This window comes from Falco rusticolus, chromosome 1 (assembly GCF_015220075.1).
Source record: "Falco rusticolus isolate bFalRus1 chromosome 1, bFalRus1.pri, whole genome shotgun sequence".
Taxonomy (NCBI): Eukaryota; Metazoa; Chordata; class Aves; order Falconiformes; family Falconidae; genus Falco; species Falco rusticolus.
Window position 1 is genome coordinate 1546963 of NC_051187.1, and position 18682 is coordinate 1565644.

The 18682-nt window shown below is 59.7% G+C and overlaps 1 protein-coding gene across 2 annotated transcripts in view; it reads left to right on the forward strand.

Annotated features, from left to right (window-relative positions):
• Positions 1-18682, forward strand: part of SDK2 (sidekick cell adhesion molecule 2) — a 51326-nt gene that overhangs the window by 15469 nt on the left and 17175 nt on the right. For both annotated transcript variants that reach the window (XM_037404336.1, XM_037404345.1), the window contains exons 2-10: positions 5749-5908; positions 13549-13655; positions 15059-15206; positions 16048-16181; positions 17248-17359; positions 17521-17711; positions 17888-17971; positions 18043-18237; positions 18434-18550. In XM_037404336.1, coding sequence (XP_037260233.1) covers positions 5749-5908; positions 13549-13655; positions 15059-15206; positions 16048-16181; positions 17248-17359; positions 17521-17711; positions 17888-17971; positions 18043-18237; positions 18434-18550 — 1248 coding nt within the window. The remainder of the gene's footprint in view (positions 1-5748; positions 5909-13548; positions 13656-15058; positions 15207-16047; positions 16182-17247; positions 17360-17520; positions 17712-17887; positions 17972-18042; positions 18238-18433; positions 18551-18682) is intronic.

The window sequence follows — 18682 nt, forward strand, 5'->3', positions numbered from 1 at the left end:
CTGGCATGGCTGGGGGCTGCCAGGGGAGCAGATGGGTGCTGGCAAATGGGGACCACAGGTGTGATGAGTTTTAGGGGGCTGTGCTTGGGGGTTAGCAGCTCAGGTTGCTTCATGCCTGCTCAGGTTTTGGCAGGAGGGTGAGCGGGGCTCGGTGAGGATGCCCACACCATCTTGGCTTCATCCTTGGCACCCAATGGATGCCTGGGTCCCTGCTCGGCAGCCTGTTGTGCTCCACAGCTCCCCAGGTGCCGGGAGCATTCATCATTTCAGTTCTGTGTTTGCTTTTTATTAAGGGGATGAAGCCTCATCTCAGGAATACTAATGGCTCTGGCAGCAGTGGAGAGCGCTGCTAATCCCCCAGCACCTGCCGGCCACCCGCCCTGCGCGGCCCCTGTCACCGCCCCAGGAGGGGACCATGGTGGGGACACCGGGAGCACCGGGGGCTGTGCCAGGGCATTCCAGCGGCTCCTGTCCCCGCAGCAGGGCCGTGCCCTTGATGCCTACAGGGACATGTGCCATTTCATTAGCCCGATGACTTTACCAACAGCTGCTGAAAAATTGATGCCTCCCAACCGCACACTGGCATCTGACAAGTAGAAGATGTAACTTAGCCAAGGGGATGGCTCCTCAGGCAGTGGCATGGCCCCAGGGCTTTGCCTGTCCCCAGGCAGGTCCCTGGGCACGGGGCCACCCAACTGGGGTGGCCGTGGAGGAGATGTGATTTGTCCCCAGGGACAGCGTAGCTTGGCCAGGATGGGTCCCCCGGGGCGATCCCTCATTGCACCCAACCAGGGCTGTGACCCCACCAGGGTGCTCGGGGACATCGTGGTCCCCCTTGGGTGCTGTGTCGGGGGCCATGGGGCACCCCGACGACGTTAACCCCTTCCCTGCCGCGTTGTCAGAGCCCCCTCCCCCACCTCCCCCCATCCCCCAGATGCAGTGTGGCTGCTATGGCGCCGGGGAACTGTGCCGCGAATATGTTACACAAATGAATAATAAAAACAAAGGAAAATTACCCTCTTATTGAAACTCGTTTTATGAATAAAACAATTATTCTGGTAATTGAAAAAATGTGTCGTTAAATTAAATGCAGTGGTTCCTATTAAAATTTTAGTGGATTTCTTCTTCTCTGTTTCTTTTTCCCCCTTTTTCCTTCCCTCCCTCCTTCCCTGCCTCTGCTGGCGGCTAAAGGCTGGTAATTATAGCGGAGGGTTTCGCTTTCTCTTTATTGTTTTTTAATCTCTTCGTGCTGCGGAGTGCCAGCGATAGTCTGATGCAGGAGAGATTTAGCTCCATCTCCCCATGCTGGGGGGAGTGCGGGGGGCCGGAGCGGGAGCACAGGCTGCTCAGTGGCAGTGCCAGGCGGCCGTGCCAGCCCTCACAGGGCACTGCCATCCTGCTTTCGGGGCAGTGATGCCCAGAGAGGGATAGGGGACCCCTGAAAAGCTTGGGGGGCTCTTTCCCCCCTCCCATACTTGAGGTGGGGTGCAGGTAGCAGAGCAGTCCCTTCCCAGGGCTACCCCTTCGCACTGGCCGCATCCTGCCCAGAGCAAAGAGGGGCCAGTGGGAAGGGAGGGAGGCGATCGTGTTATTTTCTTTGAGGCAGATGTTGGTGCTGGGTGGCTGAGGCGGCGAGCATGGCACTGGGTACTGGTACCCAGTGTTGGTTGGGCTCTGCTGGGTTCTTGGAGCCCACAGGGCAGACGAGCTGGACTCAGGGCATCCCACTGGCACTGGTGGGCATCAGCTGGGTTGGGGCTGCCCAGCGCATGCCCGTGTTTCTCACCCTGATTCATGTCAGTTAGCAGGCACGGGCACTGGGCTGACCAGCTTCCCATTAGCGAGCTGGAGTGGGGAGCAGCTGGATGTCACCCCCTGTCCCTAAAGGGGCAGCAGGGTGGTGACCCTGTGCTGAACAAGGGCTGAACGCAAGCAGGGAGCGGGACCATGTTGTCCCCAAGGTCCCTGTGCCAGGCAGGAGGGGGACCCACACCTGCTTGGTGCTTGTGCGAGGCATCCATAGCAAAGATGGGAGAAGGACCTGGGTGTCCCATGAACTTCTGATCCTTTATGGGTGACTGGGGGGAGCGGTGGATTTTAGCCTCATGCCCCCATCCCCACCTTGTCTCTACTCACCGGGGTTTGCTGAGTGTGGGGGGGCTGCACCCTCCTTCCCCTCCGCCAGCAGCTGCCTGTTGGAGCCCTGCCCTTGCCAGGCATTCCAGGATTCCTCCAGGCTTAAGTCTCCCGTCCCTTCCCATCAAGAGGGATTTGAAGCTGAGGAGAAGGGGGCTTAGTTCCCAGCTTGCCCATTACATCTAGGAATTAGGATCCATTACTGCTCTTTTGGCCAGACTGGGGCCCCCTGCCCTACATCCGTGCCCCCTCCGCAGCACTAATGCACCAGGCTCAGACTCAGCTCCCGGCAGCCTTTATGTAAATAAAGTGCAGGGGTAAAGATTGTGATCCCATTAGGCAGGATTAGTGCCTTGTGAGGCCCTGGCATTAAAATGTCATTGTCAGTGGAGGGAGAGAGCCAGGGTCATCCCTGTTCCTGTCCACCTTCCCTGTTGCCAGCTCTTGGCATCCCATTTATCCCATCCATCACCGCCAGCAGCTTGGCTGGAGCGGCTCAGCCTGGAGGCAGCATCCCCAGCACCGCTCCCTGGTGGGGCTCAGCCCTGGCGTCACCAGTGCTGTTGGTGCTGGTGCGGGCAGGATGGGGATGGCATGGTTTGGTGGCGCCTTTCTGCATGGAGGGGACCGTGCTGGGCTGGCATAGCTGGAACGGCATGGCACGGCACCTGGCTGGCAGCCCCGGGAGCTCAGCACTGGCCCGTGCCACTGGCAGATGTGCAGATGTTCCTGGGGACGCTTCTCTCTGCTGCCTGTGTTTGGAAAGTGATGAATTTCTGCACCAACTAATTAGTCTCTAATTAGCAAGTGGAGTGTAAACAGTTACAACAGATGGGGGAGAGGCAGAATTAGCAGTAATGACCCTTCATTTGGGGGGCACATGACTGGCACCAACCAGGAAGCCTTCCACTGGGTCCAGGACCAGAGGAATTGCAGACCCCATCCGTGCTGGCTCTGCGGTGGGGCAGTGAGGTGGTGGGCACCCCTTTGCACCCTGGATTTGGTGGTGCCACGGCCTGTTGTGCTACTGGGACGATGAGAGAGAGGAGCTCCCCCCAGCCTGCTGGGAGCAGAGCTGAAATGGTGCACGCTGCTGGTGTGCTGGGGAGCGGAGGGAAACTGAGGCAGGAGGGCTGCATGAGGGGCTGGGGTGCAAGGGGGTGCAGCACGGCTCAGCATCAGGGCCCTCCACCCTTCTCCCCTCCAAGCCATGGCCCATCATGCTGATGGTGCAAGCTGGCACAGGCAGCTGCCCAGGAGCTGGTAGGCAGGTGAACACTGGGAGTGGGCTGTCTGGTTCCTGGAGTCCTCTCCAGAGACGTCAGCGCTAACAGCCAAGTTCTCCTCCCCAGACTCCTCCTCTCCTCCTGCCGCCCCTGGCCCCAGTGCTGGGGTCCCTGGCAGGGCACGGGGCTCCTGGGTGGCTGCCCTTGCCAGGCACTGGCCAGCCAGGATGACAAGGATTTCACATGCAGCCACCCCAGGGGAGTGCGGCCAGAGCTTGGTGCCACCTTCGTCCCTGACAAGGGACACCTGGTGTCCCTGGTACCCCCAGCCCCACTGTGCCCTGCTGTGGCTGGGGCAGTTTGGGCTTTCCCAGGGGACTGGAGGAGCTGGTGGGTCCAAGGCAGCTGCGGTGACCTTCGCGGGCGGATAGCGATCGCACAATCAATAGTGGAATTAGGAGCCGCCTCTCCTCCTCTGCACCGTTTTTCACCCCTTAATGCAGAACAGATGGCTCGGGCGCTTCAAAGCGAGATGAGCCTTAGCTGCTTAAAATCAAATTAGGATGTATGCGAACGGCGTGTGGGCCCAGGGGAAGGTGCGCCAGGGGCACCCGGCCTCTCAAATGCCTCCCAAAATCCGGGTTCTGGGCTCAGGGGGTGCACTGAGCACGCCGGGTCTCAGTGCCTCTGAGCCAGGCCCTGGCAGCACAGCTCTGTGCTCCCATGGGTTCTGGTGCAGCATACGCACGCGTGACCAGTGCCGGTGCCTGGGGATCAGCCCGTGTTGCTGTGGCTCCTTGCTGCGGTGATGCATTGGCTGCATCTAGCCCAGCCGGACCCCCAGTCTGCCCTGTGGCTCGTTTACTGGTTTAATGCAGGAGGTGTTTGGCACCAGAGCTGGTGTCTTGCTGTGCCATGGCCCCAGCCGGGTGCTGCTATAATCCCACAAGTCTCCAGCCCAATGTGGGCGAAGCCCCAGTGTTGCAGGTCAAGCTCCTGCCACGCTGTGCTGGGGACGCATGTGCACACCCCCGCGCACACGTGTGCAGAGGCGGTGCACGCTGTGCACCAGCACAGATCCTGTCCCTGGATGTTCCCATGAGCCCGGCTTGGTCAGCCCCAGCAGCACGTGTGGCTCACTCCTTGGGCATCCCAAAAGCAGCAGCTTGGCCGCCACAGGGCTGCCACAAGGACCGGGGAACCCCATGGCCACAGGCTGGGCTGGCAGCCAGCTGCCCTTCGTGCCAAACCCTACAGCCAGGGGCCCATGGGCACCCCTCCATCCCCGTGGTGTCTGGGGCTCGCTGGGGAGCCAGGCTGCCACAGGGCTCGGCCCCGGTGACCCACACCTGCTTTGTGAGGTGTCCCGATGCCGGGATCCAGCCTGGACCTGGGGCAGGGGCACTGGGATACGGGCTGCCCACACCAGCCAGCACTGCTAAAGGTCAGAGGAGAGGATTAAATTAAGGAACCGTGATCTGCTCCTTCCCTGCCTAATGACTTGCCTGGCATTTAGTATCACCGTGCCCACCCTGGGGACAGGCAGGACGGGGCAGCCAGGTGTAAACTAGATGAATATTTCCATGTGGGTGCAGCAAGTGGGCACCCCAGGGTGTGCAGGAGCCAGGCCCTGCCAGCGAGGCGAGGGGAGGCACCCCCGGTGCAGGTCTGGCAGTGTTTGGGTGCCTCTGAGCCCCCGCAAACTTGTGACCCCCCTTCAGGGTGGTGGAGCACTGGGGCAGGCTGAGTCCACGGGCAGGGGCACTGCTGTGGTGCTGGCTGCTGGTGTGGAGAGCATGGCAGGAATTCAGCTCGCGCACACAAGAAAGCAAAGCCCTACCCCAAAGAAAAAACCCAAAGCCGTGATTGAAAGCGCACTTGAAAGCTGCTGGGGAATATGAATGTGTCTTTGAAGTAAAAGGGCTTCCATTTGTTAAGCAGAAAATGGAGCTGTGTGTTTCGATTTATAGTTTTACTTAGCAAATAAAACAGGAGAGGAGTAAGTGTTTATGTCTCGCTCCGCTCCCAGCCCCTCCGCCCCCTTCACCCCCAGAGTTAAAAGCTCAGTGCTTCTGAAATGCTACAAAGGCAGCCAGAAATAAAGCAAAGCAAGCAGCTTAGATAAACCCTAGATGGGCTAAGCTGTTGTCGACAGGCTTGTGAAATGGCTCCGGGGGGGGAAAATGGCCAGTGGAGAGGTCTGGGGACCCTGGCTGGGACAGGGGAACGGGGAGATGGCCACCAGCATCCCCCTGCCCACGTGCCCACGTGTCTGTGTGCTGCTGGGTTATGGTTATGCTTGTGATGAAGTGGTCGTGCTGCCGTGGGGCTGGCAGGCTGTGGGGCCAGGCATGTCTCTCACCCCCTCTCTCTCCTCTCTCTGCAGACGATGTCTCCCCATACTTTAAGACGGAACCAGTGCGGAGCCAGGTCCATCTGGAGGGGAACCGCCTGGTCCTGACGTGCATGGCAGAGGGCAGCTGGCCCCTCGAGTTCAAGTGGCTGCACAACAGCCGGGAGCTGACCAAGTTCTCCCTGGAGTACCGGTGAGTCACCGCCGCCGAGCATCAGGGTGAATCCCACCTGGCACGCCGGTCCCTGCCGGCAGCCGCTGCGGCACAGCAGGCATCACCAGTGCCCCTGCGAGGGGATGCCACCCCGGGGAGGCAGGCAGCGCGGAGGCAGCGGGTAGCATGCCTGGAGCTGCCGCCTCTGTTTGGAGAGCAAACGGTGGATTTAAGCAGGTCAACATTGGGAAGGAGGCGTTTGCACAAGCGGGATTACCACTGGGCCACAGATCACAGCCAGCTTGTAGCTCTCCGAGAACTGCTTGACTGGGGGAAGGAGCAAGAAGGGGTGGCATGAGAGATCGCCCTGCGTTCGGGCATCCAGCCCCAGGTACCCACTAATCCTGCCGCAGAGTGGCTGGCCCCGCATCACAGCCCGCTCAGAGCTCGCCTTTAAATCAAGCTGGGCACCTCTCGCCGTCTCTTCTGTGTGCGTGTGTCATCCTCTCTGTTTTAATCAATAATTCAGCCCGAGACAAGCCGTTCCCCGTTTAAAGGCATTGAATCCAAAGGCTTCGTGTTGCTGTAGCAACGCGGGGCTGCTCCGGGATGCCAGGAACACAGACAATGTGGCTGGGTGACATCCCCTCCCCGCCACTGTGTGCTGTGCTGGGTGCTGGGTCCCTGCCCCAGCACGGTGCCATGCTGGGTGCCGAAGCATTGGCCTTCCTTGGGGACCCTGTGGGCTGTCCGCCACTAAGTCGTGGTGGCTGCAGCTTCACGATGCCCCAGGCTTGGTGCTGGGTGGTTGCACCAGTGCTGGCTGTCCTGTGGGACAGGTCCCTTGTCCCTAGCCCCATGTCAAAAGCTCAGAGACCTGTTGAGCCCCACGGTTCCCACAGCTTGTGCCTGTCAGGAGTCATGTTGGCTGCAGTGGGAACAATGCAAAATGTCAACCCTTAAATGGGATTGTGGGGACAGCAGCATGGGGGGACACAGAGCCCGTGCAGGGGCTCCTTCAGGGTGGCTGCACAGGGCTGGGGCAGAGCCACCCACCCCAGGCAAGAGAAGGGGGTCAGGACCCTGACCCTGGGCTCTGCCCCATCCTTGGAACAGGTTGGGGGGCCTGGGGGGCACATCCAAACCCAGAACGGGGACTCCTGGCTTCCTTTCCTGGGTTTGCTCTGTGCCTCAGCTTACCCTTCCGTAGGAAAGGGGCCAGCGCTTGTGTCTCCGCTCTGGGATGCTCAGCAGCTCTGGAGCCCTGCATCTCTGCATCCCTGCGCCAAGGTGACTCCCTTTCCCTGGAGCCCCCAGCCCCCGCCTCTGGCTCCAGCATCCAGCCAGAAAGGATTAAGGAAGGAAGCGAAAAAATAAACAAACACGTGGGGAAAACCCAAACAAACCCAGCCGCAGCTAATGAAGCAAACAGCCGCTATGCAAATCGCTGCCTGGCTTTAACCCGTCCTCTCCGCGGTGAGGACACAACCTGCTGGCATCAGCTCCTTCTGCCCGGTGTGCGCTGCCTGTCCCCAGGTCTCCACGGGGATTTAATGTGTCGAGATGAGGGTTTGGATGTCTTGCCTGGAATTGAAGGCTGCTGGTGAGGAGGCTGAAGTACCAAAATTAGTTATGATGGGCAGAAATTGAATTTTAATAGAGATGTTGGTGGCACGGAGCCAGCCTGCTCAGGCAGTGGGAAGGTAGTAATTAAAAGTTAACGAGTTTAGAAACAGAGTAATCCTTGGAGAGGGGAGGGCTGGTACCAATGGCTGGGGAGGTTCAGGGATGCTCCTGTCCGTGTAGGGGCCAGGAATGGCTGTGGGTGCATCGGCAGCATGGATGAGGGATGTGGGATGCAGCCAGTACCCCCCAGCTTGGGGCTGGCATGTGCCCTCTGGCATGTCCCCACTCTGGGGGCAGGAGGGACCTTCCCCAGGGCCTGTGACGGGATGCACCGTGCTTAGCAGCAGGGCCATGTGCTCGGGGGTGGGGGGGTTGGGCGCGGGGCATGCCTAGGGAGCCAGCGAGGCTTGGTGGCATCACCTCGCAGTTCCTGGCCAGGACAGGGTGCCACCCAAGCATTTTGTCCTCACTACTCCTCCCCAAATCCTTGCCTGCAGCAGGGCATTCTTGTGCATTTTACCCATTTTTCTGGGGGCTCTGGGCTGGGGCTTGCATCCCCTCAGCCCCGCGCTCCCCACGAACCACCCCAGATAACCCTCATCTGATGGTCAGATGAGCTCACGCAGCGTTTTAAGGGAAGGAGCTGCTCTCAGTTTGGCAGCATGTTTCCATGGCGACTGCCCTTTCCTTCCCGCAGCGATTCAGCCGCCAGCTTGCCACCTTGCCACCGGAGCAACTTGTTGGCATGTGGCAAAGGGCAGGTGGGAAATGGGCTCGGCAAGTCCCTGGCCCCAAGCTGGCGAGGGCCAAGGCAGTGCCTCTGCATGCAGGTGGAGCCGACACCTTGGGAGCATCCTTGGGGACTGCGGGGGGACTGGGGACCAGCTTGGCTCCATGTGCATGTGGAGCCATCCTCCCTCAGGAACATCCCTGGGGATCAAGTGTGATCTGGGACTGCAGAGGGACTGAGGACCAGCGTGGCTCTATGTGTGTGTGGAGCCATCTCCCCTTGGGAGCATCCTTGGGGACCGCAGGGGACTGGGGACCAGCCTGCCTTCACCCACTTGCTGCCTCTGTTGCCTGCCGCTGGCGTGGGATGCATGGAGATGTCCTCCCATGGGCCTCCAGCTGCATCCTGTGCCTGGGGACCCCACAGCAAAGCCCCATCCCCTCTGATGCCCGTTGTGACCTTCGTTAAGGTGACAGCAGGGCGGGCGGTGGGGCTTGCCCACGCACTCCGCTCCTGTGCCCCGGCACGCTGGCATCATGCTCTCCAGAGCCAGCTCTGTTTTTCCATGCATAATCTCGCCGGTGCTGGGCTCTCCTGCGAGCTCTCCAGAGCCTGACTTCTTCTCGTACGAGGAATCATAACATGCAAATCAGGCAGCTTGATGTCTTTAATGAAATCCTCGGAAGGAAAGCGCTTCTCTGGTGAATTGAGGATATTTATTTCTCATACAAGAAATTTAACATGCAGATTAGTTGGGTCTGGTAATTTATCACATGAGATTGCCCTATTAAGGGCTGCGTCGAGTCCTGCTGCCTTCAGAAATTACCTTACACATAGATTACCTCTGGACAGACTCTCATCCAAGAGATGCATCTTCTCTATACTAAATCAGCCCTCTTCCCGCATCCCTCCACAGCTGGTGCGGGAGCCCAGCAGCTACTAAAGGATCTCCTGCCTCTTCCCAAGAGCCCAGATCCTCTTTGCCGGGAGCTCGCAGCCTGGGAAAGTGTAATTACATCTCCGACACTGGCTGGCTTTGCTGCAGTGGTGCTCACCATGCCTCCCCCCAGCAAAAGAAGGTTTGCAGGACTGAGCCTCCGGGTGCACCCCTGGGCTGGGGCTGTTCCAACGCCCTCCCACCTTACGGGGATGCTTTGGGCTGCGTGTCCCCCAGGGATGCAGGGAACACAGCACGCTGCACACACGGGACCCTGTCAAGCCTTTATGGCCCCTTGAGGACTCCAGATGTTTGATGCCCATACTGTGTCCCCAAATTATGTAAAACGTAGAGCCAAGACCCTCTGAAAAACACAGACCTGGGGGCAAATGAGGCAGTTCACCCCTAGCTCCCCGCTGGGACCCAGCCTGTGCCGCTGCTCACTGGGAGCGCATCCCTGCTCCGGCTGGGACCAGCTTTTTGCCAGCGCAGGTGTGAAGCACAGCCCCCTCCCCTGGGGAGCTAATTGCCATTCAATAATATAATTAATGGGAGCTGATGAGCACCAGAGGGGTTGCATCCAGGCTTAATGGGAGCCCAGGAGTGAATTTCTGGTGCTTGTGGCTCCAGCCTGGCTGGCTTCATGTTCTGCATCGCTGCGTGTGGGCAGAGCCTCCAGGAGTGGCGGTGAGGCAGCACCATGCCGGTAATGGGCAGCGCGGGGTGGGCTTTGCTTGTGATGCTTGCGCTGTGAGGGCTCCTGCCCTTCTCTGTGCCTCGTCTGGCTTTGAGGGGGACATGGAGGGGTTGGTGTGGGCAAGTGACCACGATTGCCAGGCGCAGGGCAGTGGTGCGGTGGTAGGCGTTAATTATTAAATGGCTCATTGTTCTGGCAGGGCCAATTGAGGCAGCGATTTACGGTGCCGCCAGCGCCTGCTGGATTCCCCTGACCGAAACACTTTGCCAAGCGGAGAGGTGACGGCTCTGGCCATGTGTGTTAAAATAGAACCCTTTCCAATGAGGAGCTAATTGACATCCAATAATACAGTTAACAGGGGCTGATGAAATACCTGGGGGGGGGGGGGGGAGTGGTGGGGTGTATTAAAAAACTTATTGAGCGGCAGCCCAACGCTGCAGCTGGGCACGAGTGGAGGTGCTGGGGCGCGTGGCTCAGATGCTGGGAGTCGTTAAACCTTTGCTAAGTGTGTTTTAATGCTCACTTGACATTTCATTATCACATAGTAACTGTTCAAATACACATCCCCTCTAGAATTAATTAGTCGTTATACAGGATATTAATCAAAGGGGACCGTGCCAATGTGCTTATATCCAAAATCCGATCCAGCTGTTGCTGTTACTGGGCGGCATTGGAAGAACGACACAGATTTCTGCACTCTTCTGGCTTTCAGTTTGATGGATCAAATCCTTTGGCTGATGCTTTTCCCAGCCCCTCTCCACCCCCTCAATCTAATAATAATTCAGCAGCGTCAGCCCCACGCTTCTCAGCAACCCTACAATAATAGAGCTGCAAGCACCAGCCAAGGCTGGGGCATGGCTGTGCCCGGGCGCGGGGCATCGCCGTGCCGGGAGCAGCCCTACCAGAACAAGGTGGCATGTGCAGCCTGGTGTGCCGAGCGTATCGGTGGTGCCGGTGCCTTGCCCAGAGTTGCTGGGTGTAGCGTGGTTATGGCTGGTCACGGGGCTGTGCCCTGCCCTGCCCTGCCTTGCCACGGTCAGGCTGCTGGTGGGAGCTGGGCTGGCTGGCTGGGTGGGTAAATTGTTGTTCCCCACGTGCAGCCCATCCATCTGGCAGATTAATCTGGTGCCAAAGCCTTCTGCTGGCCGGCTGCTTCTGCAAGCCCACCGATCCCCTGGCATGGGGCTTCTGGCTCCGGAGTCCCCTCCCTGACCCTGGGGCCAAGCGTGGCAGAGCTACTTTCTGACCGAGCCTGGGGACTGCTGCTGTTTTCCAGCAGTGCATTTTTTTGAAGCATGGGTCAGTCCTCGCTTCGGAAGTGCTTTTCCCTACAGACGTTGCCCTGTCAACCTCTGTCTTTACAAACAAACCAAACAGTGGAGTCAGCAGCAAGGGCTGTGCCGGGAGCAGGGCCAGACCTCTGTCCTGGCTTCAGCGGCCCAAAGCACGTCTCCGGGCTGGCGGATGGGCAAAGCAGCCCCGCTCGGCCCCAAGAAGAGGAGCTGCTTGTTTGCACGACATGGCAGAGCTGGGAGCTCCCGCTGGGGCTTGTGGCATCTCCTCCTTGCTCAAACTGGGGGGGCTGCGTGGGGTGCTGGGGCAGCATGCTTCACCCCTCGTCCTGCTGCAGCACCCCCGCTGCGAGAGGGTGAGATGGGTTACCGTCCCCTTACAGCTGGGCGTGATGGGGGAAGGAAATCAAATCAGAGCAGTCTTGGATAAAAGCCTCCGTGGAAGCCGAGCAGCGGAGAACAAAGTCTCTACTCATATTTGGTTAATGACTGCGGGCCAGGCTTCTCCCGGTAATTGATTTCCTTTCTCCGGGCTATTTTCAGCCGCTTAGGTGTGTGCAAATGCTCAGCTTCTTAATAGCTCCACTGGCGGACCAGGGCCTGTTAATCGGATCTGCAGGGGTGTCCCCACCGGGGGGGGGGTGGGGGTGCTGCCCATGCCCACAGAGGTGTCCTGGCTCCCAGTGCTTGGGGACAAGGTGCTGCAGGGGGGCTGCGCATCGGTGGGTGCTCCAGGCATGGGTGCATGTGAGCCCCAAGGATGGGGGTGGTTTGGGTCCCACAGGGTGGCTCATGGGCTGTGCTGGGGGCTTTGCACTGGCCCCTTCCCAGGAAGAGGGTTTGGAGGGGACGTGACAATGAGGATGTGGCAGGGGGATGCACAGGGGGGTCTGTGTGGGGACCACGCGTGCCCCTCTGCTGCTGAGCAGGGGTGAGCGTCCGCAAGCATCCATCTGTCTGTCCACTGGCATGCATGTGTGTGTTCAGGAGTCGCGGTGTGTGCGTGTAATTTATTAACGAGGACACCACAAGGAGAGTGAGCCCATTATTCCTGGTGTCTGCATCAGTTCCTGACAGCTCTGTGGAATTGAAATATCTTATTTAAAGCCTCTGGGGATCAGTTTTAAATATCAGTTGTGACACTCAAGGACTCGTTCCCAAAGGGGGAACTCCTTTCTCCCGCAGGGGTGGGTGACCCCCAGCACACCGGGTGGGTTTGATGCCAGCCCTGCTGTGCCTACCTTGGCTGGGTGGTGCCACCAGGCAAAGCAGGAGCCTCATGTCCCCAGACCCATCTCCCATGGTGGGGAGGTGGGCACAGGGGCCTGCTGCACTTCCTGGCAAAGGGGACATGTTCCTTCTGTCTTACGAAAGTTTAATTTACGCTTGGTTATCAAAAGAACAAATAAAGCTGTGATGAAATAGCCCGCAGCATGTTCTAATGCAAGATTAGATTTTGGGCAAGGGGGGGTTGAGCTTATTTATTCCCTTTCTGCTTTATCTCGGAGTGCTCCCCATCAGGGGAGGCGATGATGCAGCACCTGCCCATCTCCCCAGAGCTTTGCCCATCTGCAAGGCTGAGGCCAGGGGCATCCAGCCTATTTTGGGGGGTGATGGAGCAGGATTGCTTGCATCCCTTGTTGGGGGGGGACTGCTCGGGGAGGTCTGGTGGCAGTGCGGTCTGGCTTGGGGATGGGGACAATGCTTGGGAGCTGTGGGCGATTTGAGACATGGTTATTTCCTTTATCTGCTTATCAGCTGCTGGTGGTGGCAGCTGATAAGAGCAGGCGCTGGGGATGATAAGGCAGTTCTGTCTGACTAATCGGAGCGGTGCTGGGATCAGCTGCACGTGGGTCCAAGGCTGTGTGACACCAGCAGACCCCTGTGTCCCTCCGCCGCACACCACTGGGGCTCGGTGTGGGGCTTGGCACAGGGGTCAGGACAGTGGGTACCAGGTCCCCAGCAGCTGCCTCCACCTTTGACAGCTTGAAGCCACTTGCCTAGTGCCTCCTGCTCACGTCACTGAGTCACCATCAACACACACACACCCCCAGCACCGGGTGGGTGACAGCACTGGCTCATGCCATGTGCGTGGTGAAGCGAAAGCACCTTCTGTGTGCGTGGCCATGAGTCCCTATGCAGCAGTGAGGGACACTGTTGTCTCCCCAGCGCGCACACGTGTGTGTGTGTGCACACAAACATGCCTGCACAGACATGCACATACATGCACGGACACACACCTCTAGCAGCCGCTTTTGGGGAAGGACCCAGCACCTGGTGCAGGAGTTGCTGCCCAGCAGTAAGTGGGGGGTTACGTAGGACCTCCAGCCTCTCCGGGGGTGGTGATGGTGACTTGGATGTCCTCACCACCACTGAGGTGGATCCTCTCTCCTGCAGGTACATGATCACGTCGCTGGACCGCACACATGCTGGCTTCTATCGCTGCATTGTCCGCAACCGGATGGGAGCCCTGCTGCAGCGCCAGACCGAGGTGCAGGTGGCCTGTAAGTGACAGCCCCGCTCAGCGGGGGACCGGCTGGGGACGCCCAGCTCCCCAGCACTGGGGACAGCTTTGGCACTGGTGCAGCCCATGGCCAGCACACACGTGTCCGGAGCACACCTAGGGCGATTCTGGCAGGGACAGGGCTGTTGCTGCCTCTGCTGCCCGGTCAGGCTGTGGTGGTTGGGGTGCAGGGGGGTACCCCAGGGTGCAGGCAGAGAGCACCAGGGCTGGGAAACCCACAGCACCTATCTGGGTGGGTGGCTCTGGCTTTAGGGACGCTGAAACACTTTGCAGCATGAAAGCAGCCCCGCTTCTCCTGCATGGAGCGCTGAAAGCAAACACCATTGATAATTGTTTCTGAAAGCAACCAGGAGCACATGGGGCCGGGTGGCTGCATCCATCAGCGCAGGGGAAGGGGCAGCTGGGGGGGCAGCTCGGTCCTGGGTGCTGCTGCCATGGCTGGGCATGGATCCTGGGAATGAGCAGGTCCAAGCGGGATGGGCCAGACCTCGGGGTCTGCGCTGGGGGGTGATGCAGAGGCACCACGGGGGGGGTTAAGCAGGACAGGAGGGTGCTGAGGCTCAGGACGCTGGCTCTGTGCCTCAGGGGACCTGCCCCTCTCCATCACCCCTTCTCTCCAGGATGTCCCCAATCCCATCCCCTTAAAAGCCTTCCTAAAAAGCAATGACAAATCAGGGAGCTAATGAGAAATTAATAAGGCAGCTGTGCTAACAACTAATGATAATGGCAAAGTCGTTAAAAAAAGATTCTTTACATGTTTTTAATTACAGCAATTAAGGGAAGTCAATAAAAATCCCTTGCCCCCCCTTCTCCATGCACCCTGCTTCACTCTGCTTTCCTCAACTGCTGTGCACTTCCAGCCTGCAAGCAGCTGGGCAGGACAGAGGCAGCGGATGCCCCATCCTGGCCCACAGAGCAAGATCATGCTGGGATGCTCCCGGCACTGGGCACTCTGTTGGGGCAGGGAGAGGTGCTGGGGAGCTCTGGGACTGAGCCCGCCTCACTGTGTCTGCACCCCATCTTTGGTGGGGGACACAGGGGCAGGGTTCCCCAGGCTGGCATGCGGGTGATGGGCCTGTGCAGCTCTGGGTACTGCAGGGGTGGATCCTGGTGGGAGCACAGCCCCGGGCATGCAGTGCTGCTCTGGATGGGGCTGAGCTGCCCCACCACCATCCCATGCCCTGTGCCAGCCAAGCCACCCCAGCTGAGGAGGGGAGCAGAGAGCAGACTCCAGGGCAGCCCCTCTGCATCCCCTGGGGGAGCCCATCCCCATGGCCTCCAGCCTGCTCCCCAGCCAGACCCGGGGCTGGATGCTGCTGGGTCCCCAGGTGTGCTGCTGGCCCCTCCCCAGCCTCTGACATGGTTCTCCTGCACATTTTGCAGACATGGGGAGCTTCGAGGACAGCGAGACACAGCAGAGCGTGTCCCATGGGGAGGCGGCTGTCATCCGTGCGCCCCGCATCGCCAGCTTCCCCCAGCCGCAGGTCACCTGGTTTCGTGAGGGCCGGAAGATCTCCCCCAGCAGCCGCATGTGAGTACCCCCAGCATCCCCCTGGCATCCCCCCGGCATCCCCCCAGCGTCCGGGGGGCGGGCTGCGTTTCCCTTCACTGCCGTTGTCCTTGCAATAAGGATGTTTAACAGATGTCTTGAGCACATCATGCTAAAACCCGGAGAGAGAATTGGCAACTAATGGCTCTGTCACTGGGGGAATGAATTTTTAAAAAAATGAAAATAAGAGGGAGGAAAGTGAGTGAAAGGGGTGCAGCATGTGCTGGGCCAGCAGCTGGTGAGATGGGGGTGGGCATGGCACACGCATGTGTGCGAGGGGTCCCAGTGGGGCCATGGCAGACCCCGGTGCTGCCAGAGCAGTGAGCCTGGTGCTGGCAGACACAGTGTAGGGGAATTGAATTTGTAACCCGCATTATGCAGGAATTGAACTGGTCTCCTTTCCATTTGCAAAGCAGGATTGAGGAGATAAAACTCCTTTATCTCATATTTAATGGTAAAAAATATGTTCCCCAAACCATTTTATGTTTCCAGCAGATTAGATCGTTCCATAAAAAATAATCATAATAATAAAAAAAAAAAGTCCTATTAATCTGCAGTGTCCGATGTGCGCTGCTTGGCACGGGGTGGGGTGTGGGGCTCGGTCCCAGCACCGTCTCGGGCCAGTGGCTGTGCAGAGCCCCGGGTGGGGCTGGTGGCCGGTTCCTGGGGCAGGCAGGAGGAAGGCTGGGGGTCCTGCCTGTCCCATGTGGGTGCCCCAAGGCTGGTGTGGGTGCTGAGTGGGGGAGCAAGGGTTCCAACTCACTGCATCAGTGTCCCCATTGGGTTTGCATCCCCATCTCATGCCACCCACTCGTCCCCACAGAGCCATCACGCTGGAGAACACCCTCGTTATCCTCTCCACGGTGGCCCCGGACGCAGGGCGTTACTACGTGCAGGCGGTGAATGACAAGAACGGGGACAACAAGACGAGCCAGCCCATCACGCTGACCGTGGCCAGTGAGTGCGGGGGGCACTGCCCCCTGGTCCCACTCCCCCTGCGCTGCCTGGCTCACCCCCAAGTTTAATTTGCAGTAAATCTCTTCAGAGGCTCCGGCTTCTGCTGACTTAACAGTTCAGCCGCCTCAAAATTTATTTAGGCACTTCGGGCTGTGTTGCAGGCGCTAATTGTATCATGGGCAGAGCCTCCCGCTCCATCCCTGCTGCCGGGGCTGGATCCGGCCGTGCCCCGGGACCAGTCTGCGGGATGGGATGGTGCGATGGAGCCCCACCGGGAGCAGCTTTGCGGCAGGACACCCTGCCCCACTCCTGCCCACGTTCCCCTCCCAGCCCATGTTGCTCCAGATCAGCCCCTGCCTGGGGGACACCCCTGTGGCCCCTCCATCCCTCCAGTCCCCTGGGACCCTGCAGGACCTGGCCGAGGGTCCCCTGGCCCCTGTTCAGGTGGTGACAGCCCATCTCAGAGAAGCTGCCCCAAAGTGGCATCAGTCCTGTGGGTACTCTTATCCCATCTCCCCTCCCGCTGCTCCGTGGAGGGGTTTATCCCTTTCTGCAGAGGGCTCTGCCTGTCCCCCTTCCCCTCCTGCCCCATTAATCTGTTTTTCTGTACCTCAGCGTCCTGGTGCGCAATAAACAACCTGGAGCCCATGTTTATGGATTCAGCTATATCAGCAGCTTTCAAGCTGATCGCATTTTTACAGCGCCTACATGAGGGTTTTTTATTGTTGCAATCATTTTGCTTTATATACTCCCCTTCTCCCTCCTCCCGGCCAGCCGGTGCTGCCGTGCAGGCTGGGGGCCAGGCTGGTCCTGTGGGCTCCCGCAGGAGGAGGGGACTTAGGGAGAGCTATGAAGGCACCCTGATGCCAAGGTGATGGGCTGGACGTGCCCTTCCTACCCATGGGAGAGCAGAATCCATGGACCTTTGGTCCCTGCCACCTTTGTCACCTCCATGTCAGGCAGGGCAGGCACAAGGCTTTGGGTGCCTGTCAGCCTCGCTGGGAGCTGGGGTACCCGGGGGTGAACAGGGGGTGCTGATGTCTGTCCCTCTGGCCTCCTCCCCCAGATGTGGGTGGCCCGGCTGATCCCATCGCACCTACCATCATTGTCCCACCCAGGAACACCAGTGTGGTGGCCGGGACCTCAGAGGTGACTATGGAGTGCGTGGCCAATGCCAGGTGAGTAGCAGGATGGGGATGGGGGATCTCCCCATTGGCATCACCCAGCCCTAGGGCTGGATGTCCTCAGGTCCCTTCCCACCACGATTCCGGGATGGAGGGAGGTGTGGGGGCTCTATGGGGGCTGGGGTTGCCTCTTGACATGCTCCTGGGCTCCCCAGGCCACTGATCAAGCTGCACATCATCTGGAAGAAGGATGGGGTGCCCCTCTCCAGCGGCATCAGTGACTACAGCCGCCGGCTCACCATCCTCAACCCCGTGCTGAGTGACAGCGGCTACTACGAGTGCGAGGCTGTGCTCCGCAGCAGCAGCGTGCCCGCCGTGGCTGAGGGCGCCTACCTCTCTGTCCTGGGTGAGGACCTGGCTGCAGGCAGCCCAAACCATGTGTGCAGTGAGCTGGGGCAGCCTCAGCCCTGGGGCTGAGGTGGGAAATGACAGGCAGGCGTCACTGGGGGTGTTTGGACAGTGGGGCCAGAGGACCACGGCTCCAACGCAAGCCCCTGCCCATTGCTGTGCTTCCCTTTGCAGAGCCACCACAGTTCATCAAGGAGCCGGAGAGGCACATCACAGCCGAGATGGAGAGGGTGGTGGCCATCCCCTGCCAAGCCAAAGGTGAGCTGCTCCCCAGCTGCCCTCCCTGTGCTGCCACAGCCCTATGCCTGACATGGCCCTGGGCTTTGCAGGCGTGCCCCCCCCCGAGATGGCCTGGTACAAGGATGCTGCCCTCATCCACCTGGAGAAGCTGTCCCGCTTCCAGCTCCTGGCAGATGGCAGCCTGCAGATCAGTGGGCTGGTCCCCGACGACACCGGCATGTTCCAGTGCTTCGCCCGCAATGCGGCTGGCGAGGTGCAGACCACCACGTACCTGGCCGTGACCAGTAGGTGCCAGCCCCCGCCCGCCCTGGAGCCCGGGATGTGCCTGGGACCCCCTGGCTGGGCTCCACAGGGGGCTTGGGGACCCCAGGAAACCCTCCTGTGGGCATGGGACCCCCCCCATGCCCTGGGAATGGGTCAGTTCCGGGCTGGGCACTGGGAAGGGCTTCAGGGGAGGCTGTGCATCTCTCTGCCCCACAGGCATCGCACCCAACATCACCAGGGGTCCTCAGGACAGCACGGTGATTGATGGCATGTCTGTAATCCTCAACTGCGAGACCTCGGGGGCTCCACGCCCGGCCATCACGTGGCAGAAAGGTATAAAGGGACTGGGGGCACTGGGGGGTGGGCAAGCCTGCCCTCCAAGCATTGTCCCTGCCCTGCCCATCCCTGCCTGCCCACACGGCCCCAGGGCTTGTGGCTCTTTGAGCTCCATGGCCCACCAGGCTC